Below are 27,202 nucleotides of genomic sequence, written 5' to 3' on the forward strand. Positions count from 1 at the left end.
ATTTCTTTACACCAAGCATTTTATCTATTGCAGATTCAGTCTTCCCAGCCTGGTGCAGGTCTACCATTTTGTCTCTGGTGTCCTCCGACAGCTCTTTGGTCTTGGCCATAGTGGAGTTTGGAGTGTGACTGACTGAGGTTGTGGACAGGTGTCTTTTATACCGATAATGAGTTAAAACAGGTGCCATTAATACAGGTAACGAGTTGAACCTCGAGGTTTGACCTCGTTAGAAGTTGGCCCTGTTTGACGGACAGAAATCTTGTTTGTAGGTGACCAAATACTTCTTTTCCACTCTGATTTGGAAATAAATTCTTTAAAAATCAAACAATGTGATTTTTTTTCTCCACATTCCATTTCTCATGGTTGAGGTTTACCCATGTTGACAATTACAGGCCTCTCTAATCTTTTCAAGTAGGAGAAATTGCACAATTGGTGGTTGACTAAATACTTATTTGCCCCACTGTGAGGGATGCCCCCCCTTGTGCCCAAAGCCGTACAGGCAGGAAAAAAATAGAGCTCCCCAAAACTCCGGAAATGCAGAGAAATGTATCTATTTATATATATTCCGTATTGGGCGAATACGGAATGCACATTGTAATTCCCAATTTGGAAAGATTCTTTATTTCAGGGGACGGGTGGCCAGCCTAGCACGGACGCTGACGCGACGCGCTTTCTTTTTCAGGCGAGCGTCCTTATCGCTGCGCCACGTGCGAGCGAACGTTCACGCTCAAGCACAGCCTGGTCCGCCACCAACGCATTCACGCCAACAAGACGGCCGGCGAGGACGGCGGGGGCCGCCCCCCCTCCGAAAACGAGAGCGCCAAGGACTCGGACGGCGGGGGCCGCCCCCCCTCCGAAAACGAGAGCGCCAAGGACTCGGACGACGGCCGCGTCTCGGACCCGGAGCGTCCGGTCGGAGCGCCTCCCGAGCCGCCGGATCCCCCGGCCGACGCGGAGCCTCCGTCGGCGGCCGCGGTTTGAGCGCGGGGCGGGGAGGAGACCCCGCCTTCGATAAGTGCCTTACTACTCGTCCTTTAAGACTTTTTTTTAACTTTTGTTTCGTCAGCGAGGAGATCGGGAAGGCCGACGCTACTCGTAACTGGAAAAGACGGCGGACGAACGAATGCCACCGCGTCACGTGCGAGGACTTCTCGGTTGACTTTTTGTTTTGACATTTCGTGGTGTGGGGAGGGATTTTTTGTTTTTGTCTTGAGTTTGTATGTGAACAAAGGTAATCGCCTCTCGCTAGTTAGGGCGCGCGCGAGAGCTTTCGTCCTCGATCCCGTCATCCCGCTCGCTAGCTTGACGCGAGCCGTTTTCCCACCCCGTTAGCTTTCGCGCCGAGCCGCCTCGGGAAGGCCGAGCGGTAGTTTGCCGGGACGAGCCGACGCCTTCCGAAAGGATCCGTCGTTCGATTGGCTCCATTTGTACGCGACCTCCGACGCTAATGGCGTCTGGAGCAAAACTGCGACGCTAACGGCGTGACGCGCGCAAAGCTAGACTGCTCAAGTATTAGTGGATCGACCCCGTGACACTTCGAGCCAATACGCGTCAAATTTCGAGGCAATTTTTTCTTTTGATTCTCCCTTTTCTTCCGTTTTGTTCAATGGCGTCAGAGACAATCAAATGCAAGTGGAATAAAAACTTGCTGGGATGGAAGGAAACACTAGCCTGTGTCACTGGATACAACTTGACTTTAGTTAAGGGGGTAGGGGGCGAGGGGTGGGTTTTTTTTTTTCCATTTTCCTCCAAATTTGATTGCGGTGACCACCGCTCTGACTGGACACTAACTACGACTACAGTAGCCTACTCTTGTAGGACGGTCATCCACTCTTTTTAGCTAAATGAGGCGAGAAAATCATCAAATATCGCTCGTCAGCTAGCTAGCTTGACGTCAGCTGCTTTTGTCACAGGAGGCGAGCCTAGTTTAGTTTCCCAGTGACTTTAGCCCCGCCCCCCGAAACAATAACGTGTAACTGTGCGCGTGCGTGCTCGACCGTGTGCGTGGGTTGTTTGGAAAAGTATTTATTTGGCGCCCGGCTTTGTCCACTCGCCAGGACGTTTGCCAGCCCCTTGTTTGAATGTTAAGCGAGCGAGCGAGCGAGCGGAGGCAACGCGGCCGGGCAATAGCAACATCCAAGAAAGAAAAAAAAAAGCTTTAATCATCAAATTTTTTCTGTCAAACTGTGAACTTTATTATTATTTGATGTTTTTCTCTTTTGGGTGACTTGTAGATTAGTATTTTTTTCTTTGCATGTTTAATCAAAGATGCTTGGTGATTTCCACACACAAATAAAGACAATGTTGCTCTCAGGGTTCCGTTTTTCTTTTGCTTCCTGAGACGCAAACACATTTTCTGTCAATCAATCACGCCGGCCGGCACTCGCGCCGAGGAAAAAGTCGTCGATGAAAGGCAAAATAATAAAGCTCGTAAACGCAGCCTCCTGCCGTCTATCTCTTTGGCGTCCGTCCGCGCCGAATGGGCTTCCGCTCCCTTCCCGTTCTCGCATTGAGCTCGCGGGAAGGGACGGAACGTCGTACGGGAACGTGGCGAACGAACGGACGGGGAGCGGAAGCCGCCGGACGGAACCGGAGGCGCGGCTCTAGGCGGTGGCTGCTTTCATCAGGGCCTGCTCCCCAAAGAGCCGCGTGAAGTGAAGGGCGTGCTCCTCGCAGTGCTCGCCTGCGGGCGGACGGAAGCGCGCCGTGACGGATGAGCGGGCGGGCGGACGGGAAAACCTGACCGACCGGGGTTGAAGGCGGGGTTCCCACGGAGACGCAGGTTCCTCTGCTGGAAGGACCTGAAGACCGTGAAGAACAACATGTCGTCGCCCGTCTGACGAGCCGCGTCCAGAAACTTCCTGGCCGACGCGTTGTCGTGGGCGCCTGTGCGGCCGTCGCCCGTTAGCGGCGGCGATAGGGTGGTACGCGGCGGCGGCGGTACGTACCCACGCTGCGGATGAATCTGAGCGCGGCCAGAACGCGGCGCTTGGAAAGCAGGACCTCCACGATCTCGTCGTTGGCCGTCGACAGGCGCTGCGGAACGCGAGCGGAGCGCGGGCTTACCGGGACGGCCCGAACCGGGCGGCGGCCGACCGTACCTTCAACATGTCCAGCGACAGCTGGTGGGCGGGGGGGTAGGTGCTCTCCAGAGACAGGAGCAAACAGGCCTGTTTCAAAGAAAAGGATCTGAAGCATTTGCCGCCTTCGGAACGTGCGGGTGCACCGCACTCACCAGAGGTTTGGAGTCGGTGAGGACGTGATACTGCAGAAACTGATGTAAGACGTAGAAGAGGTTGTGCTGCACCAGCGTCTTGATCACCAGCTCGTACAAGTAATGCTGCCGTCCGGAGGGAAGCCGGATCAGTTCGCTAGCGCCGCGCTTATTACGTACGGCGGGTCGAGCGCCGCTAACCGACCTGCACGTTGATCTGGAAGCGATTGAGCGAGCGGATGTACTCCATCAACACGGCGACGGTGGACTTGTGACAGGCGCCCTGCGCACGCAGAGCGGGCAAATTTGGGGCTGGCTTCCGTCCCCCCCCCCACACACAAAAATATCCCTCCTAGCAGATTAGGGAGGAGCGATAGCTCCGAGTACCTTCCGCTCGGTGAACGCCGACAAGACGTGGGTGTACATGTCGGATTGGTCGATGACCGCCTGGCTCCTGACCGGTCGTTTGTGAGTGGCGGCGGCGGCGGCGCCTCCTCGTGCGACCGCCGCCTCCACGACCTGCCGGCGCACACACGGAATGAGGAGAGGGTATGGCGGGCGGGCAGATGGGCCCTCCCTCCTTCACTCACTCACCGCAGTGTAGCTTTGCTCCGCCTCCAAAAAGTCCTTGTACACCTGATTGAGTTTGTCAAAGACGCCGGCCACCACAGGGAGACTTCCTCTCTGCTCGCCTTCCACCACTGCGCGCACACATTAGCGGGAAACGGCGAGCGCGCTCACCCGCGGCCCGTTTCGTTCGGAAAAAGACGCGCGCTAGCGAACGGGACGGCGGGCGGACGTACGCTGAGAGCAGACGGACAGGACGACCGTCTTGCAGTCGTTGCGGCGTAAGAGGAAGTCCATCAGTTTGCTTTTGTCTTGAAGCATGTCCACCGTCGGCCCCAACTTGACGCGAAGGTACCACAGGTAACCTGTCGGGCAAACGGCGCGTCAGTTCCCGGGCGGGCGCGCTCCGACGCCGCGCCGTGCGCAGGAGACCTTCGCTGGCGCTGATGATGATGTCCGGCTGGAAGACGCTCCACGAAGACGAGTCTGCGCAGAGGTCAAGGCGGACGACAGAAGCGGGCGGACGCGCGTAAAAGACGGCCGGCGAAGGATACACAGCTGACACGGTACGGGGATTTGGGACGAGACCGCCGCCGGACCTTCGAACAAAGACGTTTCTTTAATGGCGCCGCGACGGTCGGCGACGCGCGCCGGCTTACCGGCGAGCGGGACGGGACGCGGCCGGATGGAGCGAGCGGGAAGCACGGGTCGGTGCGTGCTGACGGCGCCGTCCGACTCCTTCAACTTGATGTCGAATATCAAGGAAGTCTGAAAGGCGCGCGCCGTGACTTCTTGGCGTCGGAATTTCACGGGCGCTCGTACATACCTGGGAACTCTGATGATGGACCACCACCAGGTTGTCCACGATGTTGAGCGCAAACTTTCCCGTGGTGTTCAATTTCAACACGTGCGTCTTCTTACACGCGCCTTCCCTGCACGTGCGGAAATAGGACGTGGCCCGGGGTGGCGTTTGAGCGGGCGGGCGGGCGGGCGGGCGGGCGGGCGAGCGTACCTGGCCAAGTGGTAGAGCACCACCTCGGCACCGGGACTGTTGGCGCTCCTGGAGTGATGCTTCAGGTACATGACGTACAGCTGTCCGTACCTGTTGGATTTATTCTCATCAGAAGAGAGGACGTCCCCGAAAAGCAAAGAGCGGCCTTACACGGTGGCCACGGCGACGTCTCTCTCCGAGAGGCTGAGTTTTGCCGGTTTGGGGACCACGGGCAGCTCGATCTCAAACTTGGACATCTTGGACACGCTCCCGCTCTTGTTCACACACGCGCACAGTTAGAAGCGGGATAGGCCTAGCCGGGCCGAGCCAAGCCGAGCCGAGCCGAGCCGAGCCGAGCGGCGGGAGTTCTGACCCGGAAGGCGAAGGGCTGCAAGACGTTGGCCTGCACGGTGGTGGACAGCAGCACCACGGCGGCCTCGGGGCAGTACTGGTACCAGTTGACGTTGAAGCTGTGACTTTTGAGCAGCTTCACGACGCGTTTGTCTGGGAACACCTGAAAGCCAGCCTGTTATTTTAGTACGCAATGAGCAGTTGTTGAAACCAACAGAACTAAATTAGTTGTGTGAAAAGAAATCTGGAAAGGATTTTAAAGGGCACAACTTACGTCGGGTGACGTGACACATCCCTAGAGAAATGGTTCCTTTCTTTTTTCAAGCAAAATGCTTCATACATATGCAGAAAATGTCGTTCAACGCGCAAAATATCTGTTTTACACGTGCGCTATCACGTCAGCTCGCGAGAACCGACGACCTTTGACGAGCAGAAATGTCGCTGACGTGGGAAATATGTCAGTTCCTGAAAATAGTCAGAATAGGTCAAACGACATCTCCTTCAATAGTTTTGAAAATGTGTTTTGACGCTACTTTGAAAGCAAGAATAGCGAAGCGTTCTCCGGAATAGAATCCGAGACGGCTTTCCCAAATCCTTACCTGGTAGAACTCCAGGCCCTGGTCGCTGACAAAGACGATCTCGTTCCAGTTGGTCCAGCAGAATCCCAACAGGTTGGCGTTCTTCATCTGAAGCGGAAAGCGGTCAGCGGAGGGAGGGTCGGCGAGGGCGTCCGTCTCACCTTGCACTCGTGCGTGAACTCCGTGTGCGGATAGTCCGGGATGAAGTTGATAAAGTCCTGAAAGAAAGAGGCCGAAGCCAATCGGATTTGCTCATTTGAAGAAGGGGAATCGCGACTCACCACCGACTTGGAGGTCCTCTGCACGGCTAGAATTTTGTTCCCTATGGAGAACTTGATGCACTTGACTTCTCCTTTGTCCTCCATTCTGCAGACAAATGAAAGAGGTGTGGGTGGGCGGGCGTGGCGTGGCGTGGCGAGAGAGAGAGAGCTCTGCGCTCGCTAGGCGCACCTGAAGGCCACGGAACTCTTGTCGTCCGGACCTTTGACGACCACCCCCGTGGCGCCCCCCGAACGCACCGCGAAGACCTGGAAAGCTACTTTTAGTGACCTGCTAAAGCGCCATTTTTTTTTCTTTTGGTTTTTTTCATTAGTTGCAAGGCGAGTCAGCTGACCTGCTTGTTGGCTTCGTCGAAGAAAACATTGTTGACGCTCGAAGCGTTCTCAAAGTGAACCAGATTGTCACAAAGCTCCAAGTAGTGCTCGTCGCTCATTGCTTTTTCGGCTTCCAGAATCCGGAGCGACAAAACAAGAAGACACAAGACCGGAAGTATTTTGGGAAAAAGAAGAAGCTCTCCTTTGACTTCCCGTCTGCGCTTTCACAATAAGACAGAAGGTTGGTTGGGAGAGGAAGATTTTCCATCTTGTTCTGTGACGCCATCCCAACGAAGCTCAGTCCGACGGACGGATGGAACAAAGTTGACCTATTATTTTTGATTTTGATCTCAAAAAACGTAGCTAACTTGTTTGGGCTGAAGAAAATATGTGCGACGTGACGTGACCCGGAAGTGACGACGCCCCGTTGCTCGTCCTGCGCCTGCGCTGTGCGCTCCGGTTATTGAGTCGGCGTCTGTCCTGACCTGTCTCTGGCTTCCCGGACGGCCGGTGTTGCGGTCTCCAAATGACGTTTTTGGCTCTCGCGCTCGCTCGTCGGTGAGTTTTTCTTTCACCTTATCTTCCCAGAGAGAGCCAAGAAAACGCTCAAAAAGCCAATTATTGCAATGTCAGTCGAGTTGGACTTAAGGACGGACGGACGGACGGACGGACGCAATGCATTCGGGGGTCAGCTAGCTAACTAGCCAGCAAGCTGACTAACACTAATGTCGCGTGCTCAAGTGTAGAACATTGGTAGGGACGATATCACAGCGTGTCCACTTTTTGCTGGGGACGGGACATTAATAAGACCAAACAGATTGGGTGAACGGGGCAAATGGCTACATTACTCACGAATATCAACCTAACCAATTGATAGGCTAAATGATCCATTCAAAATACATATGTACTAACTCTCATATGGTTGGAAAACACGAACAAGACTGAAAAAGCAGTTTTTGCTCTTGCGCTCGTCTTTAAAAGAAACTGCTGTATTTTAAGCCAAAACAACTGTTGTGTTTGATAGCAGATTCTTGGCGCATGAAGCCACCGAACTATTTTGATTTTGTCCATTTTACCCCGAAAACCCCCGTTTACAGACGTCGCGCAACCGCTTTTGTTTCAACCCAGCCATAAAACGAAGGTCATTAATTAATTATATTTATTCATCAAAATCTCTATTGTTTTTAGCTTCAAATCATTCATTGATGTCTCATATTTCGTTTCAAAAAATAGACTGAAAACAATTATTCATTCACATATTTTAAACTTTTAAAGAAATTATGTCACAATTTTAAAAAATGGCGTCTGTAAAAAAGTCACGGAATTGTATTTTTTTTGTTACTGTCGCAATTTGTCCGATATGTTAGATGATAAGTAATCGATCGAAAGAAAACAAAAATGGGGAGAAAAAACAAACATTTTTTGATAGGGTAAATATATGAAAAAGAACATCTCGACCACTCCTTGATGTCTGCGATTTCTGCATCGCGACCCTGGTTATATGACCATGTTTCACCCATAAAATCCCCCCAAAAATCCATCTGTGGCCATTCATGGCTGCGTCTCGGCACTCAGTGTTACATGCTACACGGAGTTTTTGGATCGAAACAAGGTAAGTACGTGATAATATCTCGCTGAAGTCACGGCGCCTTTAATTCTGCTCTCGCGTGCTCTCGCCTCCAGATAGGGTTTTGCTGTTAAAAAAATGAGTTTTTTTTAAAAAATGCCCTCCTGTTCAAAAATGTTCTTCCCCAGAAAGTTGAGATTTGAAGCTTTCCAATGATGTATCACACATGCATTTTGTACAATTTTGAAAGATGGCCAAATTGGGGGTCTCAGTTCGGAACTTCTTTTCCGCCATATGTATCGGTCTGGGTGACACGCCGTTCTATTTAAACCTTTGTTTTCAAAAGCTACTAAAGAAACATTTTTGAAAACTTCCAGAATAAATGTCTGGATTTTATGAGCAAATTTATATTTGAACATAACTCAAATGATATTAACATACACATTAAATACAAACTTGTTCGTCATCTCTTAACTATCCAGGAATACAAAAAAAACATTTGTCTTAAGACCACTCAGCATTGTCTGTTTGAATAAAGAAATGAAATGTAACAGAAAAAAACCTCTTGGTGAGGGAATAACAAAAATAAATCAAAATGGAGCCTTCCTTCAGGTAAAACACGATTGCTTTTGTCCACAAGCACAGACAAACTGAACAAAAAATGAAAGCTCCTTTGGTCTGCTTTAAAACCACATCAATAAAATATAAATGAAAATTGTGGAGAAGGGGGTAAACCTCAGTTGACTACATTTCTCACAGTTGAATTAACGTCAACAGTAGGGCTGTCCCAAACGACTCATTTCCTCCCGATTAGTCAGCTGACTATTTTTACGATGAGTTGACGAATCATTTTTTGTCTTTTTTTTTTTTTTAATTACTTTAATAATGACATTTTTGTTGAAGCTTATTCATTCACCAAAAACATTTTGGAAGACCTAAATGCTTATTAACGTAAAAATAAATATCAATAATAAATCACAAACAATGAGGTCAAATGCTGCTGGCATGAACTAGTGCAAAAAAAATGTAATCGGAAACACTGAGACTTCATCTCTTTAACAGGAGTCAAAACAATTCTTACTCTTTTTGTGGTATGTCATTGTCGATATTGTTCTAAATGTTAAAATGAATTGCAATGTACCGGACAACCATTTTCAGAATACTTTGTGTGAGTTCAGATGCTTTTTCTGGTGTGCATTCCGCATTTTTGGGGGAGGAGAAAAACTGTTCAACTTTTGTTTGTTTTAACCTAAAAATAGATCAAGTAGAGGGCACACACGATTATTTTGAATGAGAGGCACACATACTCACAGTAACAAAAATTAAATATATAGTATTCATTTTATAGTATACTACTATATGTGTAGAGGTGTGCAAAATTTCCGATTCTTAGATTATTCGCGATTCGGCCGTGGACGATTCCAGAACGATTCACAAACATCCAAATTCCCATTATTGAAATATGCCAAGTTAAGCGGAAGTACACAACACTCAGCGCGCCGCGCTGTCTTCGGGACGGAACGGAGCGAGAGTAGCTAAACATCATGCATCCCATTACCCGGCCCCTCGGGTAATGCCAATGCTCAACTCACGGCTCTCGCTCAACTCATGCAACCAGACAAAAAAATACAACAACATACCTGACTGCTGCCGAAAAGCTGTACAAAGTGCATCCATTACAACGTTACAGTGGATATCATTTATATAGGACTAGATGCAACATATAGATTTGGTAGGGTTAGCAGCACATCTACAAAAAGCTAGATGCGAGCGTTATAAACGGCCGCCATCTTAAAGCAGTACACTTCCCTGCAAGGCTGTTGTAGCGAACCTTCCAAGCAAACCTTATTAACTTTTTATCTAAAATACTCCTAAATCGGTCAAATATTGACTTGAATCTATCTTTAAAATAGTTTTAAAACTTTCACATGTCGAAAGTAGACAAGAGGGAAATTATGGAATAACGGGAGCAATTTTAACAAATTTAACGGTTGATTCACAACATTCAATTAATTGAATGTAGTTTAAAGCTACTGATACAGAATGGGGACTGGAGTTTTTTATTTAATGTTATTTTTGTATATTTGTTTACTGCTATATGTCAACTTGATACTGAAATAGTAGTGTGGTTTAGCCTGAGAGTATTTTTGAACAATTTTGGAACTCGTGTACAAAACATTTTGAGAAAAAAAAGGAGGGGGGTGCATCAATAATCGTTTTAGAATCGAATCGGAGCCTCTGAATCGTAATCGAATCGTTAGGTGCCCAAAGATTCCCAGCTCTATATATGTGTATACACAATGATACTTTATAATGTAAAGTAACTAACATTAGTGCAGTCATGGATTAGAGTAAGCAGGCCAGTGCTGTTTCCATATATATTTTTATTATATTTTTTTTTATTTTTTATATATATATATATATACGGGATATATGTTTATATTTTCCCCAAGTGGGAGCTTCCATGATCCTAATAAATTTAATAATTATTTTAAAAAATATATAATTATATTATTTTATGAAAATTAAAAAGGCACGTGATACGACGCACATAAAGGTAACATCCATTTTAAAAAATCGTTAGAAAGTTGTATGGACTTACACTCCGCTAGCTTGTTGTTTCTTGTTGTCCTGGAAAATTATACTTGGGTGATTGCGCTTCAAGTGTTCGTTCATAGCCGACGTGCCACCGTGGTATGCGAGCTCAGTTTAGCAAAGAGTACACACAGTGGCGCCCTCCATATTTTCCTTGAAATGATTCCAGGCTCTGGCTATCGTGCTCCGCTTTTTTGGCTTAATACCACTTTCACGTGTCACCAATTCTGCCCTTTTTGGTAATTGGCGGTGTTTTCAACTCCTCGCCGTAGTGAGGAGTGAACCGGCGATTCACTTGGCTCGTTGTCGTCGCTTCGTCCGATTTCCTCCTCGGGAAGGCGGCGGCGTGCATAAAAACACCGAGCGGCGTCGGATGGCTCTTTATGAATACTTTGATTGACTAAAACAAAAACGTGGGGCATGCAGCCACTGAACTCCGCGCTACCCGTACACGTTCCCAACTCACCGATCTCGCTCCCTCCCTCTCTCTCTCTCGCTCGCCCGCCCGCCCACTTTCTTCCTCTTTGCTCAATCTGACAATGCCGGTCACATTGAAATAACAGCGGCCCCCTTGGGGGTGCCAGTAACAAGCGCTTGCATCGCGAGCGCCCGCCATTCTACTTTATTGTAACTTTATCCGCGTGTAATTTTTTTGAACCCGTCATTACCCGTCGACGGTATGTTTTGCCCGTCGACGCATTTACGTCATCGATGACGTCGACTAGTCGGGACAGCTCTAGTTAACAGTAGAAAACACATACAGGAGGATATTTCTAATAAAGCGGCTTCCTACTCGAGTTGGGGAAATTCACACAGATTAATGTTATGCTAGCTCTGATGCAGGTCGGACTTTCAGTAGCAAAAATAGAGGTGTGTTCCCCACCTCCACAACATTGACGTCTTTTAACATGACTTAGAGTGGCTGCTGTCGGTGAAAAAAAACGAATAGTCCTTGTCCTCAAAGGGAGCGAAGGAGGCGGCGTGTTGTATTTGTGTCAGGGCTGTGATTGCGTGTGTGTCTTGTGTTTGAAAGCGGAGGGAGGGGTTGAAGTCATCGGCAAATGAAACGTGCGTTTGAGGGGGGGAAATGGACCGGCACATTCCACAAGTGTAAGACTCAACCTAATGAAAAGAATTCCCTTAATAATGGTAGGGTCAATTCTATCCTTACAACATATGGGAAGACAATCTAAATGACCTATATAACTCAATTGATTATATCATGCAAATAAGGTTGGTGGGGAGCATCCTGGAAAGTTGGTACCGTCCCTATGCGAACCGACGCCCTTGTGTAGAACCTTCTAGTTTTGTTCACGGTTCGTCGATGTTTTGTCAGATGGTGGCGTTTGACCGGCGTTCCCGCCCTGAGCTTCAGCAGCACCAAGACATTCTCCATGGGTGAGTCGCGCCTCCCGAAACCGAGACCGGTCGCCCTCAGCGACCGGTCTTTGCGCGCTTCTCTTCAGGTGCCACCGAGGAGCAGTTCGAGGAGGCCAAGAAGAAACTTTCTTCGCTCAAGAAAGATCCCGGGAATGACGTCAAACTCCAGATCTACGCGCTCTTCAAACAGGTCGAGGGCGTCCGGTCGCGCCGGCCGACATCTGGCTGACGTCGCCTCGTTTTGTCGCGGGCAGGCCACGCGCGGTCCGTGCGACGCCCCCAAACCCGGAATGCTGGACTTTGTCAACAAAGCCAAGTGGGACTCGTGGAAGTCTCTGGGATCGCTCGAGCAGGTCGGGTCTGTCGAGTTGAAACGGGAGACTTTTGGGACGGCGGTCCGACGTGTCAAATGTGCCGGGGGTCGGGAGCAGGGCGAGGCCCGGCGGCGCTACTGCGACCTGATCGGCTCCCTGGCGGCGGCGGAAGGCGGAAGCTCGGCCCCGCCCGCCGACGGCGGCGGGTACGATTGCCTGTCGGTCAGCTCGCGGAACGGCATCACCACCATCACCTTCGACAGACCGGCCAAGAAGAACGCCATCACCACTCAGGCGAGCGCCGGGCGCCCTCGCTCCGGCGGGAATTTCGGAGGCTTCGAAAGTCACGCTCGCCCGATGTGTCTTTCAGATGTACGAGGAGATCATCGACGCTTTAGGACGAGCGGCCCGAGACGGCTCGGTCATCACCGTCTTTACCGGTAACCGTTATCCGTCGTGACCCGTTGCGCCGGTCGTCGATTGTAGCGCACACACGGTCCCCGTCGACGCAGGCGCCGGGGATTACTACTGCAGCGGAAACGACCTGAGCAACTTCACCAAAATCCCCGAGGGAGGGGTGGAGCAAATGGCCAAAGCCGGCGGGGAGCTGCTCAGGTAAAGCGCCGAGGGCTCGCTTACCCGACCGCCGAATGACGGCCGCCCCGCCCGCGGACAGGCGGTACGTGAAGGCTTTCATCGACTTCCCCAAGCCGTTGGCGGCGCTGGTCAACGGGCCGGCCGTGGGCATCTCGGTCACCGTCATGGGCATGTTTGACCTGGTCTACGCTACCGAAAGCGTAAGCGCGCGCCTACTACGTCACGCGCTACCGAGTGACGGACGCGACGTAACCCTCTGGCTCGTGTTCAGGCCACCTTCCACACTCCCTTTAGCCAACTGGGTCAGAGTCCGGAAGGCTGCTCGTCGTACACGTTCCCTCGCATCATGGGATACGGCAAGGTAGGCGCCACGCCGGCTCCCTCCCACCTGCGTTGGCGCGTGACGCCGGTGTGCGCGCAGGCCAACGAAATGTTGCTGTTCAACAAGAAGCTAACGGCGGCCCAGGCGTGTCAGCTGGGACTGGTCACCCGAGTCTTCCCCGACAGAAGCTTCCGCAGCGAAGCCCTGAGCCTCCTGGAGGGCTACGCCCGGCTACCTCCCGACGTAAAGGATTCGGCCGTCCGGGCCCTTCCTACGGCCGTCCGTAACGTGGCTTATCCCGCAGTCTCTGGCGCTGTCCAAGCGGCTGATCCGCTCGGGGGAGAAGGAGCGGCTCCACGCCGTCAACGACGCCGAGGTGGAACGTCTGATGGAGCGCTGGACGTCGGAGGAGTGCTTCAACGCCGTCATGAGCTTCTTTCAGGCTAAAGCCAAGCTGTGATCCGACGGACGGACGGACGGACGGCTGACGTGATGGATCGTCGTCGAGTGCCTTCCTGACTGAGTAACATTTGTAGGGGTTCCGAAAGTGTTATGATTGTGAAATAAAATGTTTCCCCTTTCTTTGACCGTGTCTGTAAAGTCGGCGGAACGGATGCTTTGTCTAATAAATGATTTCCAAGAAAAGGTCCGTTATTTTCTACTTTGCTATTTGAAAACCTCGACGAGGCGAGGACGAGGGGCGTCTGGTCGCGCTGCGACGATTCGTCCAATCACAAAACGAGCCTGTCCCTTTAAATCTCGACTACGCCTCCTTTGGAGGCAACTCGAGCAAGATGGCGGCGGCGGCGGCGACGACGGGAGAAGGTGAGGTCTACCTGGGATTCGACTTCAGCACGCAGCAGGTAAACGGAAGTAGGCGAAAATCGTCGTCGGCAAATTTTTTTGCTTGAAACGTAGGGTGAACCTCGGCGCTTTTCCACTCCAATGACGTCAGTATTTGTTGACTTGTTTGCGAAGCTGAAGGTGGTCGCCATCGATCGGGACTTGAATGTCATCCATCAGAACCAAGTACACTTTGATTCGCAACTACCAGAGTTCAGGTACATGACGATGATGATTCAGGGCAGTTGATGTAGGATTTGGGTCGTAGTCTATTCAAATCTATCCGATTTGTTACCACGTTCTCCTAACCGGCTATTTAGCGGGTTATATCAATCCATTTTTCAATGTAAAGAAATTGGGGACATTTTTCACGCATTGAACGAGTTTACCAGGGGCGTCACTAGCTTTTAAGAATTAGGGGGGGGGGGGCTTAGCCCCCGAAGATGACCAGGGTGTAAGTGAACGTAGCGTTTTATATAAATGTGTAATACTAGAGGCTGATGCCATGACTTTCACTCAAAACACAGTAATTGTTCCCAAATATTTGTAAATTGCAGAGATTACATTTTGGGCGCACATGTCACTAAATTGTCATTTCAAACCCTGGAAAATACTATTCATTTCTTGAAATAATATCTGGGTCAGGCTAATTTGCCCTATACACCCCCACAAATAGATATCCAAATATTTGACACACATATTCAATTCAATAAACTTTATTAATTCCTTGCTTGTGTGTGTATGCTATATATAATCATCATTCTGGCTTTCTCCACTTTCTAATCGTTTACTTACCTTTTCGGTAGAGGTCGCTCACCCTCTTTGGTCCTCTGCGATGACTTCTACAGGTCAATAAAGGTGGTGGAGTGATTCTTATTATGACCGTCTATTGATGACAATCAGTACAGGCCAAAAGTTTGGACAGACCTACTCATTCATGCGCTTTCTTCTTTCTTTTCGTGACTATGTAGATTTGAATTCTCATTGAAGATAATAAAACTAGAAATGAACATGTGTGGAATGATGTACTTGGCACACAAAAGAAATGGAAATAACTAAAAACGTATAATGTTCTAGTATTGTCAAAGTAGCCCCCCCCCCCTGCTCTGATGACTTTTTTTGCACACTGTTGAGAGAAATGGTGGAGGAAATGTTTTGTATTCATAAATGTGTCCTCAGTTGATGTGGAAATAATGTTCCTATTGCTTGTTATTATTGACATATTAACTTTTCGCCACAAGATGGCAGGATGGGACTTAATTGTCTAAAGTGCTACTTTTATTACTTCTTCTTGTTTGACTTTGATGACTTTGATTTGTGGAATTGCCTGCGAAGACAACAATGAGAGAGGATGTATCCGCATGTCAATGGAAATGAAATACGCCGAGTTTTGGCTAAAAGACAACTTATTCTCCGTCTATTCTTCCTACGAATGCAACGTTGAGCTGCAACCACCTCAACACACACTCTTGCCATTTGGGGTGGGGACCTTCATTTGTGTGGCATTGTATGAGGTGTGTCCAAACTTTTGGCCGGTACTGTACGTGAATAAGCTCGGCTACTCTACTCTTCTGTGCCCAAAGTGAGAAACGCAACTGATGCCCCAGATTCAAAGGAAGTCACCCCAAAGATTGTTGTAAAAAAAGACTTCACTCTATAAACAACCTGGACATTCACAATGCATTTCATTCGCCGGGATGTCACTTTTAACCGCAAAACAAAAACAGATGAGACGTGTGCAGAGATTGCATGTCGTGCGGAAGCCAGGTTTTGATTTGGTTTATTAATTACATGGGACTCTCTGCTGTAAGCCGGGGGTCGGAGCTAACTACTGTAACTGTTACTCCCAGCAGTGATACATACTCACTTTCTTATGTCTAGCCTTCATCCATCGTTCACGCTCTACTGTGGGCGTCAGAGGTAGTGCCGGTACGAGCAAGTCACAGGGAAAACGCGGACTGGCTTTTTAGTGTTGTGCACGCTCTCTATATGAACAAGTGGAATGGATTGGATTTGTACACACTGATGGGGAGTGAGGGGAAACTGGCAGATTTACTATGATCCTATTTCAATCAATAATGACAGGTGTCATGATTATTGATCTAAACTAATATTCTGGCAACTTCATAGTGAATATGCCATTTTTAAATAAAACAACAGTAATATTTGGGGGGGGGGGGGGGCTTGAGATTATTTTAGGGGGGCAAGACGCCAGTGGAGTTACTCGTTCGCGTAATGGGATATGTCAAGTTTGTGTAAAGTATACAGACATTTGACTTTAGGTTTGTGTGCCCATACTCAAACCAGGGAGACTCTTGAGCTTATTCATGTTCTACGACACACACACACTCAGTTCCACTTCCTCCAGGTGAGTTTCAGGTATCTATTTTTTGTTGTGTGTTTATTAGTTTTTGTTAAGCAGCAACATTCTCACAAATTAGCAATACTAGCAAACACATGACACTATATTGAGCAATGATAATGTCATGTCCGTAACTAAGCGCAGCCCCTTTAAGAGACAAGTAATGTGCCGCCCGGGCGTGGGTGTCGGCTGAGCCGATTGGCTGTCGCCTTTTCGATTTTGGAATCGTTTTCATTCTTCCCGAAGCGGATACTAATCACGTGACTTTAATTGCGGGGCGCAGGACGGAGGGAGGCGTCCACGTGGGCGAGGACGGTCTAACGGTGACGTCGCCCGCTCTTATGTGGGTCAAGGTACAAAACGGGGGAGGCCGGCCGGCCGGCGGGCAACCGCACGCTCGGTAATAACGGAGGTCGGCGCCGCCGCTTCAGGCTCTGGACCTCCTGCTGGAGCAGATGCGGGAAGCGGGCTTCGACTTCTCCCGGGTGCGAGCGTTGTCCGGCAGCGGTCAGGTGACTTTTTGACCTTTCCTCACAAGCTCGCGTCAAAAGCCGCGGTGGGAAACGACCTCTCCGTTTCTCAGCAACACGGCAGCGTGTACTGGAAGAACGGAGCGGGACTCGCCCTTCGCGGCCTTCGCGGAGACCACCGCCTGAGCCGGCAACTCCGGGTGCGCGGGTTCGTCCGGCCCGACGCGCGTCGGTCAGACTTTGACGGCACGCGATGTTTCAGGACTGTTTCTCGGTGCGCGACAGCCCCGTGTGGATGGATTCTAGTAGCGGGCGACAGTGCGAGCGCTTGCAAGAGGCGGCGGGGGGCGCCGCCGAGTTGGCGGAAATCACGGGCTCCAGGGCCTACGAGGTGCTCTTCTGTCTGCCGAAAGCTCACGCGCGTGCGTGGGGTGACGGTTTTGTGTTTGTGCAGCGTTTCACAGGGAGTCAGATTTGCAAAATGCGTGAGGAGCGACCGCGAGAGTTCGGGGAGACCGAGGTGGAGTGCCCGCCGACCTTTTTAAAGCTCTGACTCGACTCGAGTTGACTCGGTCGCCGCCTCCCTTACAGAGGATTTCGCTGGTCAGCAGCTTCGCGGCGTCGCTCTTCCTCGGCGATTACGCCGCCATCGACTACAGCGACGGTGGGTGCCGGAGCTTTTTTTTTTTTTTTTTTTTTTGCCATGGCCGGAATTGACTCGGATGCTCTTTGAAGCTTCTGGGATGAACCTCCTAGATATCAGGAGCAAAAAGTGGAGCCGGGTGTGCCTGGAGGCCGTGTGTCCCGGTCTGGAGCGCCTGCTGGGCGCGCCGTTGCCCTCCGCGTCAGTCCTGGTGAGCGCTCTCAGTCAACTAAAGTTATCACTAATTGCTAATTCACCGCCAGCCATACACGCTTACGAAAAGAAGAAAATGCAAATCCTCATTGCCGTCAACCTCAGGGCGCCGTGTCGCCCTACTGGGTCAACAGATTGGGTTTCTCGGACAAATGCTCGGTGGTGGCCTTCACCGGGGACAACCCGGGTGAGTCCGCTCGGCCGACGGCGCGCCGGCGAGGGTAACGGCGTCCTCTCTTTCCGACAGCGTCTTTGGCGGGAATGAGACTCCGGGAGGGAGACCTGGCCGTAAGTGCGCGCGCACACGCGCGCGTCCTTACCGCATCTAGCTAACGGCTTCCGCGCGCTAGGTGAGTCTGGGGACCAGCGACACCGTCTTCGTGTGGCTGCGGCACGCCCGTCCGGCACCGGAAGGTCACGTCTTCATCAATCCCGTCGACTGGCGACAATTCATGGCCTTGTTGTGGTGAGGTTTTTGACGTCGCCGTCCAGGCCGGCGAGGCGTACCGGTGTTGCGTCGTCCTCAGCTTCAAGAACGGATCTTTGACCCGGGAGCGACTGAGGAACCGCTGCGCCGGAGCGTCGTGGGAAACTTTTTCCGCCGCTTTGAGACAAACTCCCCTGGGAAACGACGGCTACATCGGTAAGCTGACGTAAACCACCCGTCCTGGCTCTCTCTCACGTCCCGTCCGCAGGCTTTTATTTTGACGTGATGGAGATCACGCCCCCCGCCGTGGGAATTCATCTCTTTGACGCGGAGGACGAGGAGGTACGACGCACGCTCGTCCCGACGTCCTCTTTGTTCGAGACTCTGGTCGTCCCGCAGGTGTCGTCGCTTAGCGCCGAGGCGGAGGTGCGAGCCCTGGTGGAGGGTCAGTTCCTGTCACGGCGGCTCCACGCCGAACGTCTGGGTTACTCCGTCGGTAAGAAAATGAGCGCGCGCGAACGGCCCGAGAAACGCGCGGTCATTCGTGCGACTCCAGTTCCAGGAAGTCGAATTTTGGCCACGGGGGGAGCCTCGTGTAACAAGGACATCCTACAGGTGAGCGGGAAAGCCGAACGCTGGTCGCCAGCGCCGCCCTTTTCTTTATATTTGTGTGCGCGTCAGGTCTTGTGCGACGTGTTTAACGCGCCGGTTTACACCATGGACGTGTCCGACTCCGCTTGCCTCGGTTCCGCATACAGGGCACTGCACGGTAAGCCGACGCCTACTTTAGTAGGTGGTAGTGTTTTTGTGGTTCCGACGAGCGACGGGTTTGCGTCCGGACGTCCTTCCAGGGGTATTGGACCCATCGGGAGAGTCTTTCTTTGACGTGATGAGGAAAGCTCCCGAAGCGCGACTCGCCGCCACGCCGCAGCCACGCGCGCAGCAGGTACACGGGCTTGAAACCCCCGCTTTGGTCCGGAGACCAAATCGGTCATTGTAGCGTGTGTGTCTGTCAGGTGTACGACGAGATGCTGCGGCGTTACGCCCGATTGGAGGAGATAGTCCTGCGGGAGCTCCGCCTCTAGCCGGCCGACACGCCTCTCATTGGCCACCGACAAACTGAATCTTAAGTTGATGCGAGTGTACAGAAAAATGTGTTCTCTCGGTGTCATTGACGAGGATAGGTGGATGACCAATCTTTGAATCGAAAGGAGTTGGTCTCTAGTACATTCCCATATCATTAAAGGTGAGACCAAAAAACTTGATAACTGAACAGATTACGTTCAAGTTTGCAATTCGTCAAGAAAACAAATGCAACCCTAACCAAACTTTCCTTTTCGTCAATTATTACTATTGATGAAAAAACACAAATGTCACGATACCAACTTTGAAATGTGGAAAGAAACAAGATGAGGCTTTACTCAAGTTCTCCATTGACGGTGCCTTCAAAGAACTGAACGAGACTCGCCACGGTAGGTGACCACCGGAGTCAGTGGGCTCTTTGCAAAAATCATCCCTCACCCACCCGCCCGCCGTTGGTATTGGCAAACTGCCGAGACTCGCACTCGGGCAGTGACGGCAACTAGCCGAGCCGGTAGGCTACGATAGCTGACTTTACAAACCGCTGCCGTGCTCACGGTCGACGTCCCGCTCGCTTTCATCGTTGGGCTCATCGTCCTCGTCTCCGTCCTCGCCCTCTTCCCTCTCAAAGTCCCGTATGGGCTCCCGCTCCGATTTCTCTTCTTTGTCAAGGTCAACGTCCCCATCCCGAGCCGTGTCACGGTCGGATTCGGGATCCCGTTCCCGGTCAATGTCCCCATCTGGACCGCGGTCTCGTCCCTCGACTGGATCGCGTTCGCCGACCCGGTCCGGTTCCCCTTCAGATTTCGGTTCACGGTCGATGTCCCTATCTCGACCGGGGTCAGGCTCCCGGTCCGGCTCGTTCCGTTCTGCGTTAAGATCCCGGTCGCGTCGGTCATCCTCCGGGTCGCGGTCGACTTTCTGTTCCGACGCCGAGTCCGAACCGGCGGGAGTGTCCGTCGAGCGCTCGTTCCGTAGCGCGCCTGAGAGAGAGAAAAGTCATCGACGAGCGCCGAGCCGCCCGGACTTCGACTCGGAGAGGCGTACCGGCCGGGGTCAGGACGAGCGCCTGGAGGATGTCCGACAAGGACACGATGCCCACGATGCGAGACTCTTCGTCCACCGCCACCAACCTGTGAACCTGCGGACGGCGGGGTCAGGCCGAGCGCCCGGGCGGACGGCGGAGGTCTCACCTCGGCCTTGACGATGCGGTCGACGATGGTCTCCAGAGTCTCTGTCTTGTTGCACTTCATGACGCCCTCGAAGTACTGCGAGCGGTGTCTGAGCGCCTGCGTGACGGTCACGTCCAGGTCATTGTAGGTCTTCTCCGCCGCCAGGTTCTGACGGACGCCAAAACCGTCACCCGAGCGGTCGGCCGGCTGGCACTCCGCCAGAGCTCTACTCACGATCACGTCGAACTTGGAGTAGATGTCCACCACTTGGCCTGGGCGCACATGTGAAAAGCTGATGAGGACGGATCCCAAGCGGCCTTTCCGAATGAACTTCATTTGACCTTTTGTTCTACTGTCGAAGCGCTTCACTTGCGGAGAGAGAGTCCCGCTTTTCTGCGTCTTAACCTCGTTTACAGTGAGTTGACAGAAGGTCAAATGAGGTTCACGGCCATCGATTTTCAGTTCTCCAAAGAGGTGTTACCCAGGCGATCGACGACGGGCAGGGCCGAGACGCGACGGCGCGTGAAGACGGACAGGGCCGTGATGAGGTCCGTGTCCGGGTGGATGTAGGCCACGTCGTCGTAAGTGCCCACTCCCACTTCCTCCAGCGTCTTCTTCATAAAGGCGGGCCTGGGCATCTCGCACAACTGAGGCGCGCGCGGAGGCGCTCGGCTTACTTAGCGGCGGCGCCCGGCAGCGGGGCGGCGAGGGGAAGGACACTCACAAAGAGCTGCAGGAACTTGAGGATCCGTTTGTGCGTCAAGATGTAGAGCGCGTTGCCGCTCAGCGGGTCGATGACGGGAAGACGGTGGATCTTGTTCCGGATCAACGAGCTCACCGCCTCGAAGACGCTGACGGCCGAACGTGTCAACTCGGCCTTAAGACCGAAGCGGGCGGGCGGGCGGGCGGGGCGTACCTGGCGTCCGGTGAGATGTGGACCAGAGGCTTGAAGGTCTCCTGCAGGTAAAGTTCTGAGAAACACAAAGGGGAAGGACTCAGCCGGCGCGCCTTCTCCGCCGCTGGCGGACGAGTCGGACAAAAAGGAGACGACCTCGCCACGACTCGATCTTGTGTTCCTCCAGTTCGTAAATCTGCACCTGAAAGAAAACGTGTCGACGATCGGCGTCGCGACTCGTCTTGTGTGTGTGCGCGCGTCCTACCATGGGTGACTTGTAGTATCTGGTCAAGATGTTGATGAAGTCCGTTATAGTCAGCATCCCTGAAACGGAGAAGAAAAAGAAGCACCTTCACGGGGCACCCGGCCTGGTTCGCCAGCGCGATTACCGACAAAACTTTGTTTCTTGCTTTCCCACAGAGGAGCGGCCCGGACGCCGTTGGCCACCAGCGCAAAGAAGGCTTTCTTCACCTGCAACGCCAACGGCGGTCACGTCAGTCGTCCGCGAGCTACCGCCAAAAAGTAGGCTTTTTCGGCCGCGAGTCGGTCACGTCGAGCGCCCGTCGGCGTGTTGTCGGTCCGGCGTCTCGTGTCTGTAACTGGCTTAGCGCCCTACCTTCCGCACATTAGGTCACAAACCCAAACAGTAATCATTCGAGCGTCGGCGAGGAGTCAGTCCGCGACAGTCGTCTGTCCGTCGGAGGCGGGTGGGCGTGACCTGCAGCGTGGTGTCAAAGACGACCAGCTTGGAGCTGGCGGGGATGATGTCGTAGCACTTGTGAGACCTCATGAAACGCGTGTAGACGTCCCCCTCCGAGTCGCCGTTCGCTGCCCGTGAACAAAATCCGGGTTTCGGTCAACGCCGTCTCGGGTCCGCCGGAGACTGGGAGTCTTACCGTCGTCGTCTTCCTCCGCCGAATGCCGCCGCGACTGGGCCGCCGCCTCCTGCGGAACACATCGGTGTTACGGCCCGTGACCTTCTTCTTTTGAGATGTACCTGACTCGGGAGGGCTGGATTACGGATTTTCACTTTATTGCTTGGGGGGGGAGAGGATTTGATGACCAATCTACAGTCAAGTGCTTTTCCAGCAGGTGGCAGAAGGTTCACGCGCTCGACGCCTTCAGCCAAGGGCGCAAAATGGAATTTTGCGATGACGTCACAACTCTCCGATCGGCGCGCTCGTCATCCCAAACCAATCGATCCGACTGAGGCACTATGACGCATTTTCCCCGACAGGGTAGATGACGTCACTCACCTGAGCGTCGTGGTTCATTCCAGCGTCCGAGCGAAAAAGACCGACATGAGTGAGGAGGGTGGGCGGGGGGGGGGCAAATAAAAAGAAGACGGTCAGGTCGCCACTCTCCCGTTTGGTCGCCAAACGCTGGTGATGCGCGGCGCGGTACGCGTGACGTCAGCTCAAGCTCACGCAGACGGTCGAGACGCTCGACGCTTCTCGGACAGGGATTTTCGCAATAAAAGCAACTCGATGTCGGTCCGCATCAGACCCGGCGGCATGGGCGGGCATTAGGGGGCCGGTGTTGTGCCGAAAAATAGCCGCCCCGCGTGAAATGTCCCCCCTGTGACGGGAAGGCTTATTTATAACGTTTTTTGAGCGTTTATTTTATTTTATTTATTTGTTTATTTATTTTATTATTGAGCGCCGCCCACACGTCACTCGTACAGCTTTTTCTTACCAATCGATGGCCATGGAAACGATTTTCTTGTACCATGAATATGTTTTATTTTACTCTGCTTGAACTAATAAATGTCATACCTGTGTGATTGTCATTGGGATATGGTCTTGAAAACCTGTAAACTAATACCTTTCTGTTTAAAGATGGTTATGTGGCCCAGTCCACGATTTGTTACTAAAATACAGTACTAGTATTTTGTGTAATTTATTTATTTAAAACAGATTTTACAGTCGTAAATCCATTACTGTAATGTGTCTATGAAAACATTTGATGTTTTCACCTCAATAAAGCGTTATAAATAAGCGTTCCCGTCAGGGGGGACACTTCACGCGGGGCGGCTATTTTTCGGCACAACACCGGGCCCGCCCTAGCTCGATTAAACTGTACTGTGTAATTAAAAAAAAAAAAAAAAATCTTCCACAAAAAAACACACACACACGGAGAGAATGAACCCTATATGACAGTGTTTTTCAACCGATTGTGCCGCCGCCGTGAGAGATAGTCAGGTGTGCCGCAAGAAATGATCCAATGTCGCTTTTTTTTTTTTTAACATCGTCGGGCAAAGTTGCAGTAGGAAGGAAGGAGTAGGCAAAAAGTTCTCGGTTGTGTGCAGATGAGTCGTGTTGCGTTCAAGAGCTGCTCGGATTTCTAGCCATCAGCCACCTTGCTCTCCGCAACGATGTGGACCCCAGCACGTCTACTGTTCATTATTTGACTCCTCAAGTGTCGAGATACACAAAAGTGTCCTTTCCATTTTATCCATATGTGACGACCGTTAATCCTCCCTCTTTGTTTTCTTGCAACACATTATCGAGGACAGCAAGGTGGGAGATGGCTAGAAATCCGAGCAGTTCTTGAACGCGACACAAGCGGCTATTATACAAGCTTAGACGTCATCTCCAAATGAACGCCCGTCGCTTCAGAACAAGTCGACGGACTATTTTGTACGCCTTCGTGAAAACACAGAGAAATGGACAACTTTTTGGAGAAAAACTACAAAGGTAAATAAGAAAACCCTGAAAGCCGGTTACTTTGTGGCTAAATCCCAAAAGTCCCAAACTGTGGCAGAGACGTTAATATACCCTACCCACCGACGTCACAAAACCACGTGCTCGCTGTGTGGTTCCGCCCACTTGTCAGTCATTTAGTCTCTGTATTAGCATTGTTTTCCCAATTGATCGAGGAATTTAAAATGCATTTCATGGAAGACCCGGTGCTTTCTGATGCCGTAAACTCACTGGATGTGTTGCATAAAAGGCGTTATGTGGAAAAGCTTCGTTCTATACAGTCGCCAGATCCATATTTGATGCCCAAATCCATGTTTTTCGACCCACTGTCTTCGCCCTGTCTGCCTGACATCTGCTACGCTGATATTTACAATTATCTTGTCCACACAAAATCAGCCTATTCCCACGAAAATTTGAAAAACTTCAAGAGCTTGGAGGCTTATAAATACTTCGTTGCTGGTTGGGTGAAACAGGTCCTCGTCCACGAAAATTCGGCAGGAATCTATCTTGTGCTTGGAAAGGTAAGTTACGAAATTTTCAATTCAAAATCTTTTGTTATTGCTAACATCCACTGTCAAGTCTAATGTATTTCATGTCGTTTGTCAATGGAGTTAAGGCTTTTAATGTTTATATGGTTTAGCGATAGCACTCTGTATGTTGTCGGCGATTAGCCTAGCAATGATCTTAATTGTGGTTATTTGTCAGCCCCGTAGACGAGGCCAGTTTCTTTCACTTGGTACCAGCTAAATATTATTCAAAAAATAAAGATGGTGGAAGAAAGGGAAGTCACAAACATCTTGAATTTGAAACTATGTCGTACTACGTCGTATGTTGTCGGCGATTAGCCTCGCAATGATCTTAATTGTGGTTATTTGTCAGCCCAAAACCCTCTAAGTATATCTTAAATGCATCTTACCGGATATAAAATGACTACTACATAGTCTGTGGTGATTTTTTTGGTGCCCAGTTTTCACGTCGAATTGCAGCCGTCCATTTCGCTCTCCTCTTTGGATCCCTCGGAATACGGTAAAACTTCAAGTCTCTCCTTCCATCTTCTCTGTTAGTGCAACTAACCATTTTGATTATTAATGTTAAGGAGCAGAAAAACACGCCGTAAATAGGAGAAATGTACGTAGCCGTAACAGGTTAACACTATGTTTTGACGGACAAGTGGGCGGTACCATTCAGGAGAGCGGAGTTGTGACGTCACCTGGGTAGGGTCTATACTACCTGCCTGCAAAGCCATTGTCAGCGAGACGACCAGCCCTGATGTGCTTAAAGACGTTGCTCAAGTCCCCTGTCTGATAGTTTTTCAAGCCTAATTGCTAAACGTTTCACACTGAGTAAGTATAAATACTGAGAAATTATTTTATAATTAAATACACTGTACAGAAAGTAATTTTGGAACATTTTGGTGTGGTGTGCCGGGAGATTTTTTCCAACGTAAAAACGTCCCGTGACTCAGAAAAGGTTGAAAAACACTGCTCTAATCATCCTATCTTGATCTGTCGTCATTCAATTCAACCAATCTGAGCAGCGAATGTAGGCAATTTCTAGCCAATCACAGATACAGCAGCCAGCCAGTGGGTACTGCCATTGGATAGGGATTGCGCCCGTTCCAGAAATGGCGATTGAGCGGCTCCTCCGTTGCTAATTCAAATTGGAATGGACATCCGTGTTTTTTTTTCAACAAACTTAAGACGAACTCAAGCCATGACAAAGGCCAAAACGCGGCCGAAAGTCAACATGAAGGGATAGCGCTGCCACCTCCTGCAGTTTCACTGACTGACACTATCATCAGAAAATATAACGGGTAAAAACGCCACTGTTACGGCTAAACTTACGTTGAAGAAGTGTGCCCCCCCCCCCCCCCCCCAAAATGTAATGCCCCCCCTGTAAGTTCTTTCTGCAGCCGGGTCTGTGCATGCAGACTCTAAATCCCATATTGATAAGAAAAAGGCCAAATTGGATCAGATTAATGGTGCGCAACAAATCTTTTCGAATGACATTTTTTTTATTTTGTCAAAACTAAACCCAAAACGTGGGGGATGCTTCTTCAGCTCTACGATTGGCCGGCGACCAGCCCGCGCTCAATGAGGAAGGCCGAGAAGCTCGTTCTCTCGGCGTCCTCGGCCTAGGAAGGGAGACGACCCGCGAGGCGGCTCGGGCATTTGGTCGAAACACTTTGCGGTCGGGCGATTGACATGTCGGGGGACCGTTGTACGACTGTCACGGGAAGGCCAGGCTCCGCCCCACGGGAGCACCTCCGAAGCGGCCCGGGGAGGCGAGTACGGGCTACCCCGCGATACCTCGGGTAAGCCCGAGATGATAAACGCTTGGAATTTATTTGCCGACATTCTTATTTAAGTTCTTTCGCACCTGGTCGTCGACAGGAAGAGGCGGGGCCGAAGGCCCCGGGCGCGGTCCGGCGTCCGGAGGCGACGAATAAGATCGCAGACGTCTGGGCTCGGCGGCGTACGTCTCCAGGCGAAAGGCGGGGGGTGCGGCCGGCGGCGGAGACGACAAGCTGAAGGCTGGAGGGAAAAAGAGCAAAATGGACTCGTGCAAAGTCCAAAGGCGGCAAAAAACGCTTCAGCTGACCGCGCACTTCTGTTTTTTGCGGTCCTGCTTCGCGCCAAGAGTTTGCCGGCGACGTGGCGCTCCGCGTCCTTGGAGGCGGAGCCGGAGCGGAACATCCCGCTGAAACTCAACCTGTCGGGTGTGCGGTCTCGGTCTTTTCGCCGTTGCCGCGCACGCATCATAGAAGTGACTTTACCTTCGCCTAGCGGGCGGGGACCCCGCGGCGCTTTTGTCAGAGGGCGAGCTCCCGGATCGCGTGAACATCTTCCCGCTTTCGATCTCCCGCCCGTACTCCGTGTCGCCGTTTTGTTCCTACCTTTTGTTGCCCTCCTTGGCTTTCGCCCGCTTGTCCGGAGAGAGAGAGAGACGCAACCTGCGCACGACGTCAAAAGGTTAAGAAAAAGGTCAGTGAGTTGTTTTTACTCTTTTTGGGGTTTAGATCAGGGGACCTCTTTGTCACGTCCTTTAAACATTGTGGTGATTTTTTTTATTCTCGCTTCCGAGTGGTCGTATTTAACATTTCCACTTCATTTGAAAAGAACGGAGTCAAAATGGACACTTACCTTTCGACAAATATACGACAGGACTTCTGATGACGGACGCTTCCTCCGACCTGGGAAAGAAAGCCGGCTCGCCCCCGTCTCGAGACGACTTCCTTCGTCGGCGGCGGCCGGGGCGGGACGGCGGAGGGGTGTCGGGTGTACGCGGGCGGTAAAAGACGCCGACGTCAGCGGGTCGTTTGACGG

The 27,202-nt window shown here is 51.3% G+C and overlaps 5 protein-coding genes across 23 annotated transcripts in view; 3 read left to right on the forward strand and 2 right to left on the reverse strand.

The window, feature by feature from the left end:
• rreb1a (ras responsive element binding protein 1a) overlaps positions 1–2,706 on the forward strand; it is a 25,487-nt gene extending 22,781 nt beyond the window's left edge. For all 4 annotated transcript variants that reach the window (XM_057824419.1, XM_057824418.1, XM_057824421.1 and 1 more), the window contains one exon: positions 683–2,706. In XM_057824419.1, coding sequence (XP_057680402.1) covers positions 683–981 — 299 coding nt within the window. In that variant the 3' untranslated portion in view covers positions 982–2,706. The remainder of the gene's footprint in view (positions 1–682) is intronic.
• rmc1 (regulator of MON1-CCZ1) lies at positions 2,444–6,684 on the reverse strand. The gene is made up of 21 exons (XM_057824422.1): positions 6,315–6,684; positions 6,152–6,228; positions 5,983–6,067; positions 5,863–5,919; positions 5,723–5,809; positions 5,146–5,286; positions 4,944–5,047; positions 4,794–4,883; positions 4,608–4,713; positions 4,441–4,549; positions 4,336–4,380; positions 4,214–4,267; positions 4,018–4,146; positions 3,809–3,915; positions 3,602–3,733; positions 3,420–3,497; positions 3,236–3,340; positions 3,102–3,170; positions 2,949–3,036; positions 2,749–2,886; positions 2,444–2,683 (listed from the first exon to the last, which is right to left on the reverse strand). Exons 1-21 carry the CDS (start codon positions 6,411–6,413, stop codon positions 2,604–2,606), a joined length of 1,980 nt encoding a protein of 659 aa, XP_057680405.1. The 5' UTR covers positions 6,414–6,684; the 3' UTR covers positions 2,444–2,603.
• Positions 6,176–13,714, forward strand: eci2 (enoyl-CoA delta isomerase 2). 2 transcript variants are annotated; one of them, XM_057824444.1, is made up of 11 exons: positions 6,188–6,852; positions 11,793–11,854; positions 11,923–12,026; positions 12,091–12,189; positions 12,268–12,444; positions 12,521–12,590; positions 12,663–12,765; positions 12,827–12,947; positions 13,019–13,108; positions 13,169–13,312; positions 13,374–13,714. In XM_057824444.1, exons 1-11 carry the CDS (start codon positions 6,821–6,823, stop codon positions 13,527–13,529), a joined length of 1,158 nt encoding a protein of 385 aa, XP_057680427.1. In that variant the 5' UTR covers positions 6,188–6,820; the 3' UTR covers positions 13,530–13,714. The 2 variants fall into 2 exon arrangements, with proteins under 2 accessions (XP_057680426.1, XP_057680427.1); XM_057824443.1 differs by having other exon boundaries at positions 6,176–6,852; positions 11,793–12,189.
• Positions 13,715–13,837: 123 nt separating this feature from the next.
• Positions 13,838–19,300, forward strand: xylb (xylulokinase homolog (H. influenzae)). 13 transcript variants are annotated; one of them, XM_057824433.1, is made up of 19 exons: positions 13,838–13,932; positions 14,048–14,130; positions 16,558–16,627; positions 16,706–16,786; positions 16,858–16,944; positions 17,007–17,135; positions 17,199–17,264; positions 17,336–17,408; positions 17,480–17,598; positions 17,706–17,787; positions 17,848–17,888; positions 17,951–18,066; positions 18,128–18,243; positions 18,296–18,369; positions 18,427–18,523; positions 18,584–18,642; positions 18,709–18,796; positions 18,879–18,973; positions 19,044–19,300. In XM_057824433.1, the coding sequence occupies exons 1-19, from the start codon at positions 13,864–13,866 to the stop codon at positions 19,110–19,112; spliced, it is 1,614 nt and encodes a 537-aa protein (XP_057680416.1). In that variant the 5' UTR covers positions 13,838–13,863; the 3' UTR covers positions 19,113–19,300. The 13 variants fall into 13 exon arrangements, with proteins under 13 accessions (XP_057680416.1, XP_057680412.1, XP_057680411.1 ...); XM_057824429.1 differs by having other exon boundaries at positions 17,007–17,264; positions 18,296–18,523; XM_057824432.1 differs by having other exon boundaries at positions 13,858–13,894; positions 13,988–14,130; positions 17,007–17,264; positions 18,296–18,523.
• Positions 16,086–27,150, reverse strand: LOC130908707 (5'-AMP-activated protein kinase subunit gamma-1-like). 3 transcript variants are annotated; one of them, XM_057824438.1, is made up of 16 exons: positions 27,020–27,150; positions 26,653–26,829; positions 26,485–26,588; positions 26,256–26,410; positions 22,071–22,119; positions 21,893–22,002; positions 21,564–21,645; positions 21,440–21,498; positions 21,331–21,376; positions 21,196–21,250; positions 21,004–21,130; positions 20,761–20,926; positions 20,514–20,551; positions 20,301–20,447; positions 20,155–20,248; positions 16,086–20,090 (listed from the first exon to the last, which is right to left on the reverse strand). In XM_057824438.1, exons 2-16 carry the CDS (start codon positions 26,718–26,720, stop codon positions 19,642–19,644), a joined length of 1,749 nt encoding a protein of 582 aa, XP_057680421.1. In that variant the 5' UTR covers positions 26,721–26,829; positions 27,020–27,150; the 3' UTR covers positions 16,086–19,641. The 3 variants fall into 3 exon arrangements, with proteins under 3 accessions (XP_057680421.1, XP_057680422.1, XP_057680423.1); XM_057824439.1 differs by lacking the exons at positions 26,256–26,410; positions 26,485–26,588; positions 26,653–26,829; positions 27,020–27,150 and adding an exon at positions 22,431–22,703; XM_057824440.1 differs by lacking the exons at positions 26,256–26,410; positions 26,485–26,588; positions 26,653–26,829; positions 27,020–27,150 and adding an exon at positions 22,205–22,223.
• Between the last annotated feature and the right edge of the window lie 52 nt (positions 27,151–27,202).

This window comes from Corythoichthys intestinalis, chromosome 20 (assembly GCF_030265065.1).
Source record: "Corythoichthys intestinalis isolate RoL2023-P3 chromosome 20, ASM3026506v1, whole genome shotgun sequence".
NCBI lineage: Eukaryota > Metazoa > Chordata > Actinopteri > Syngnathiformes > Syngnathidae > Corythoichthys > Corythoichthys intestinalis.

What these genes read in the sequence shown, in the direction of transcription:
- LOC130908707 (XM_057824438.1), bottom strand. Translation starts at nt 26,720, where the DNA reads ATGTTCACGCGATCCGGGAGCTCGCCCTCTGACAAAAGCGCCGCGGGG. An exon ending in CTCTTCCTGTCGACGACCAG is followed by an intron (nt 22,120 to 26,255) that starts GTGCGAAAGAAC and finishes TGTGTTCCGCAG; the next exon opens with GAGGCGGCGGCCCAGTCGCG. An exon ending in ACTCCAAGTTCGACGTGATC is followed by an intron (nt 20,448 to 20,513) that starts GTGAGTAGAGCT and finishes GGCGTCCGTCAG; the next exon opens with AACCTGGCGGCGGAGAAGAC.
- eci2 (XM_057824443.1), top strand. Translation starts at nt 6,821, where the DNA reads ATGACGTTTTTGGCTCTCGCGCTCGCTCGTCG. An exon ending in GCTCTCGCGCTCGCTCGTCG is followed by an intron (nt 6,853 to 11,792) that starts GTGAGTTTTTCT and finishes ATGTTTTGTCAG; the next exon opens with ATGGTGGCGTTTGACCGGCG. An exon ending in GCATCATGGGATACGGCAAG is followed by an intron (nt 13,109 to 13,168) that starts GTAGGCGCCACG and finishes GTGTGCGCGCAG; the next exon opens with GCCAACGAAATGTTGCTGTT.
- xylb (XM_057824423.1), top strand. Translation starts at nt 15,217, where the DNA reads ATGACTTTGATTTGTGGAATTGCCTGCGAAGACAACAATGAGAGAGGA. An exon ending in GAGAGTTCGGGGAGACCGAG is followed by an intron (nt 17,265 to 17,335) that starts GTGGAGTGCCCG and finishes CCTCCCTTACAG; the next exon opens with AGGATTTCGCTGGTCAGCAG. An exon ending in TGCCCTCCGCGTCAGTCCTG is followed by an intron (nt 17,599 to 17,705) that starts GTGAGCGCTCTC and finishes CGTCAACCTCAG; the next exon opens with GGCGCCGTGTCGCCCTACTG.
- rmc1 (XM_057824422.1), bottom strand. Translation starts at nt 6,413, where the DNA reads ATGAGCGACGAGCACTACTTGGAGCTTTGTGACAATCTGGTTCACTTT. An exon ending in AGAGGACCTCCAAGTCGGTG is followed by an intron (nt 5,920 to 5,982) that starts GTGAGTCGCGAT and finishes TCTTTCTTTCAG; the next exon opens with GACTTTATCAACTTCATCCC. An exon ending in TCCATCATCAGAGTTCCCAG is followed by an intron (nt 4,550 to 4,607) that starts GTATGTACGAGC and finishes CGCGCCTTTCAG; the next exon opens with ACTTCCTTGATATTCGACAT.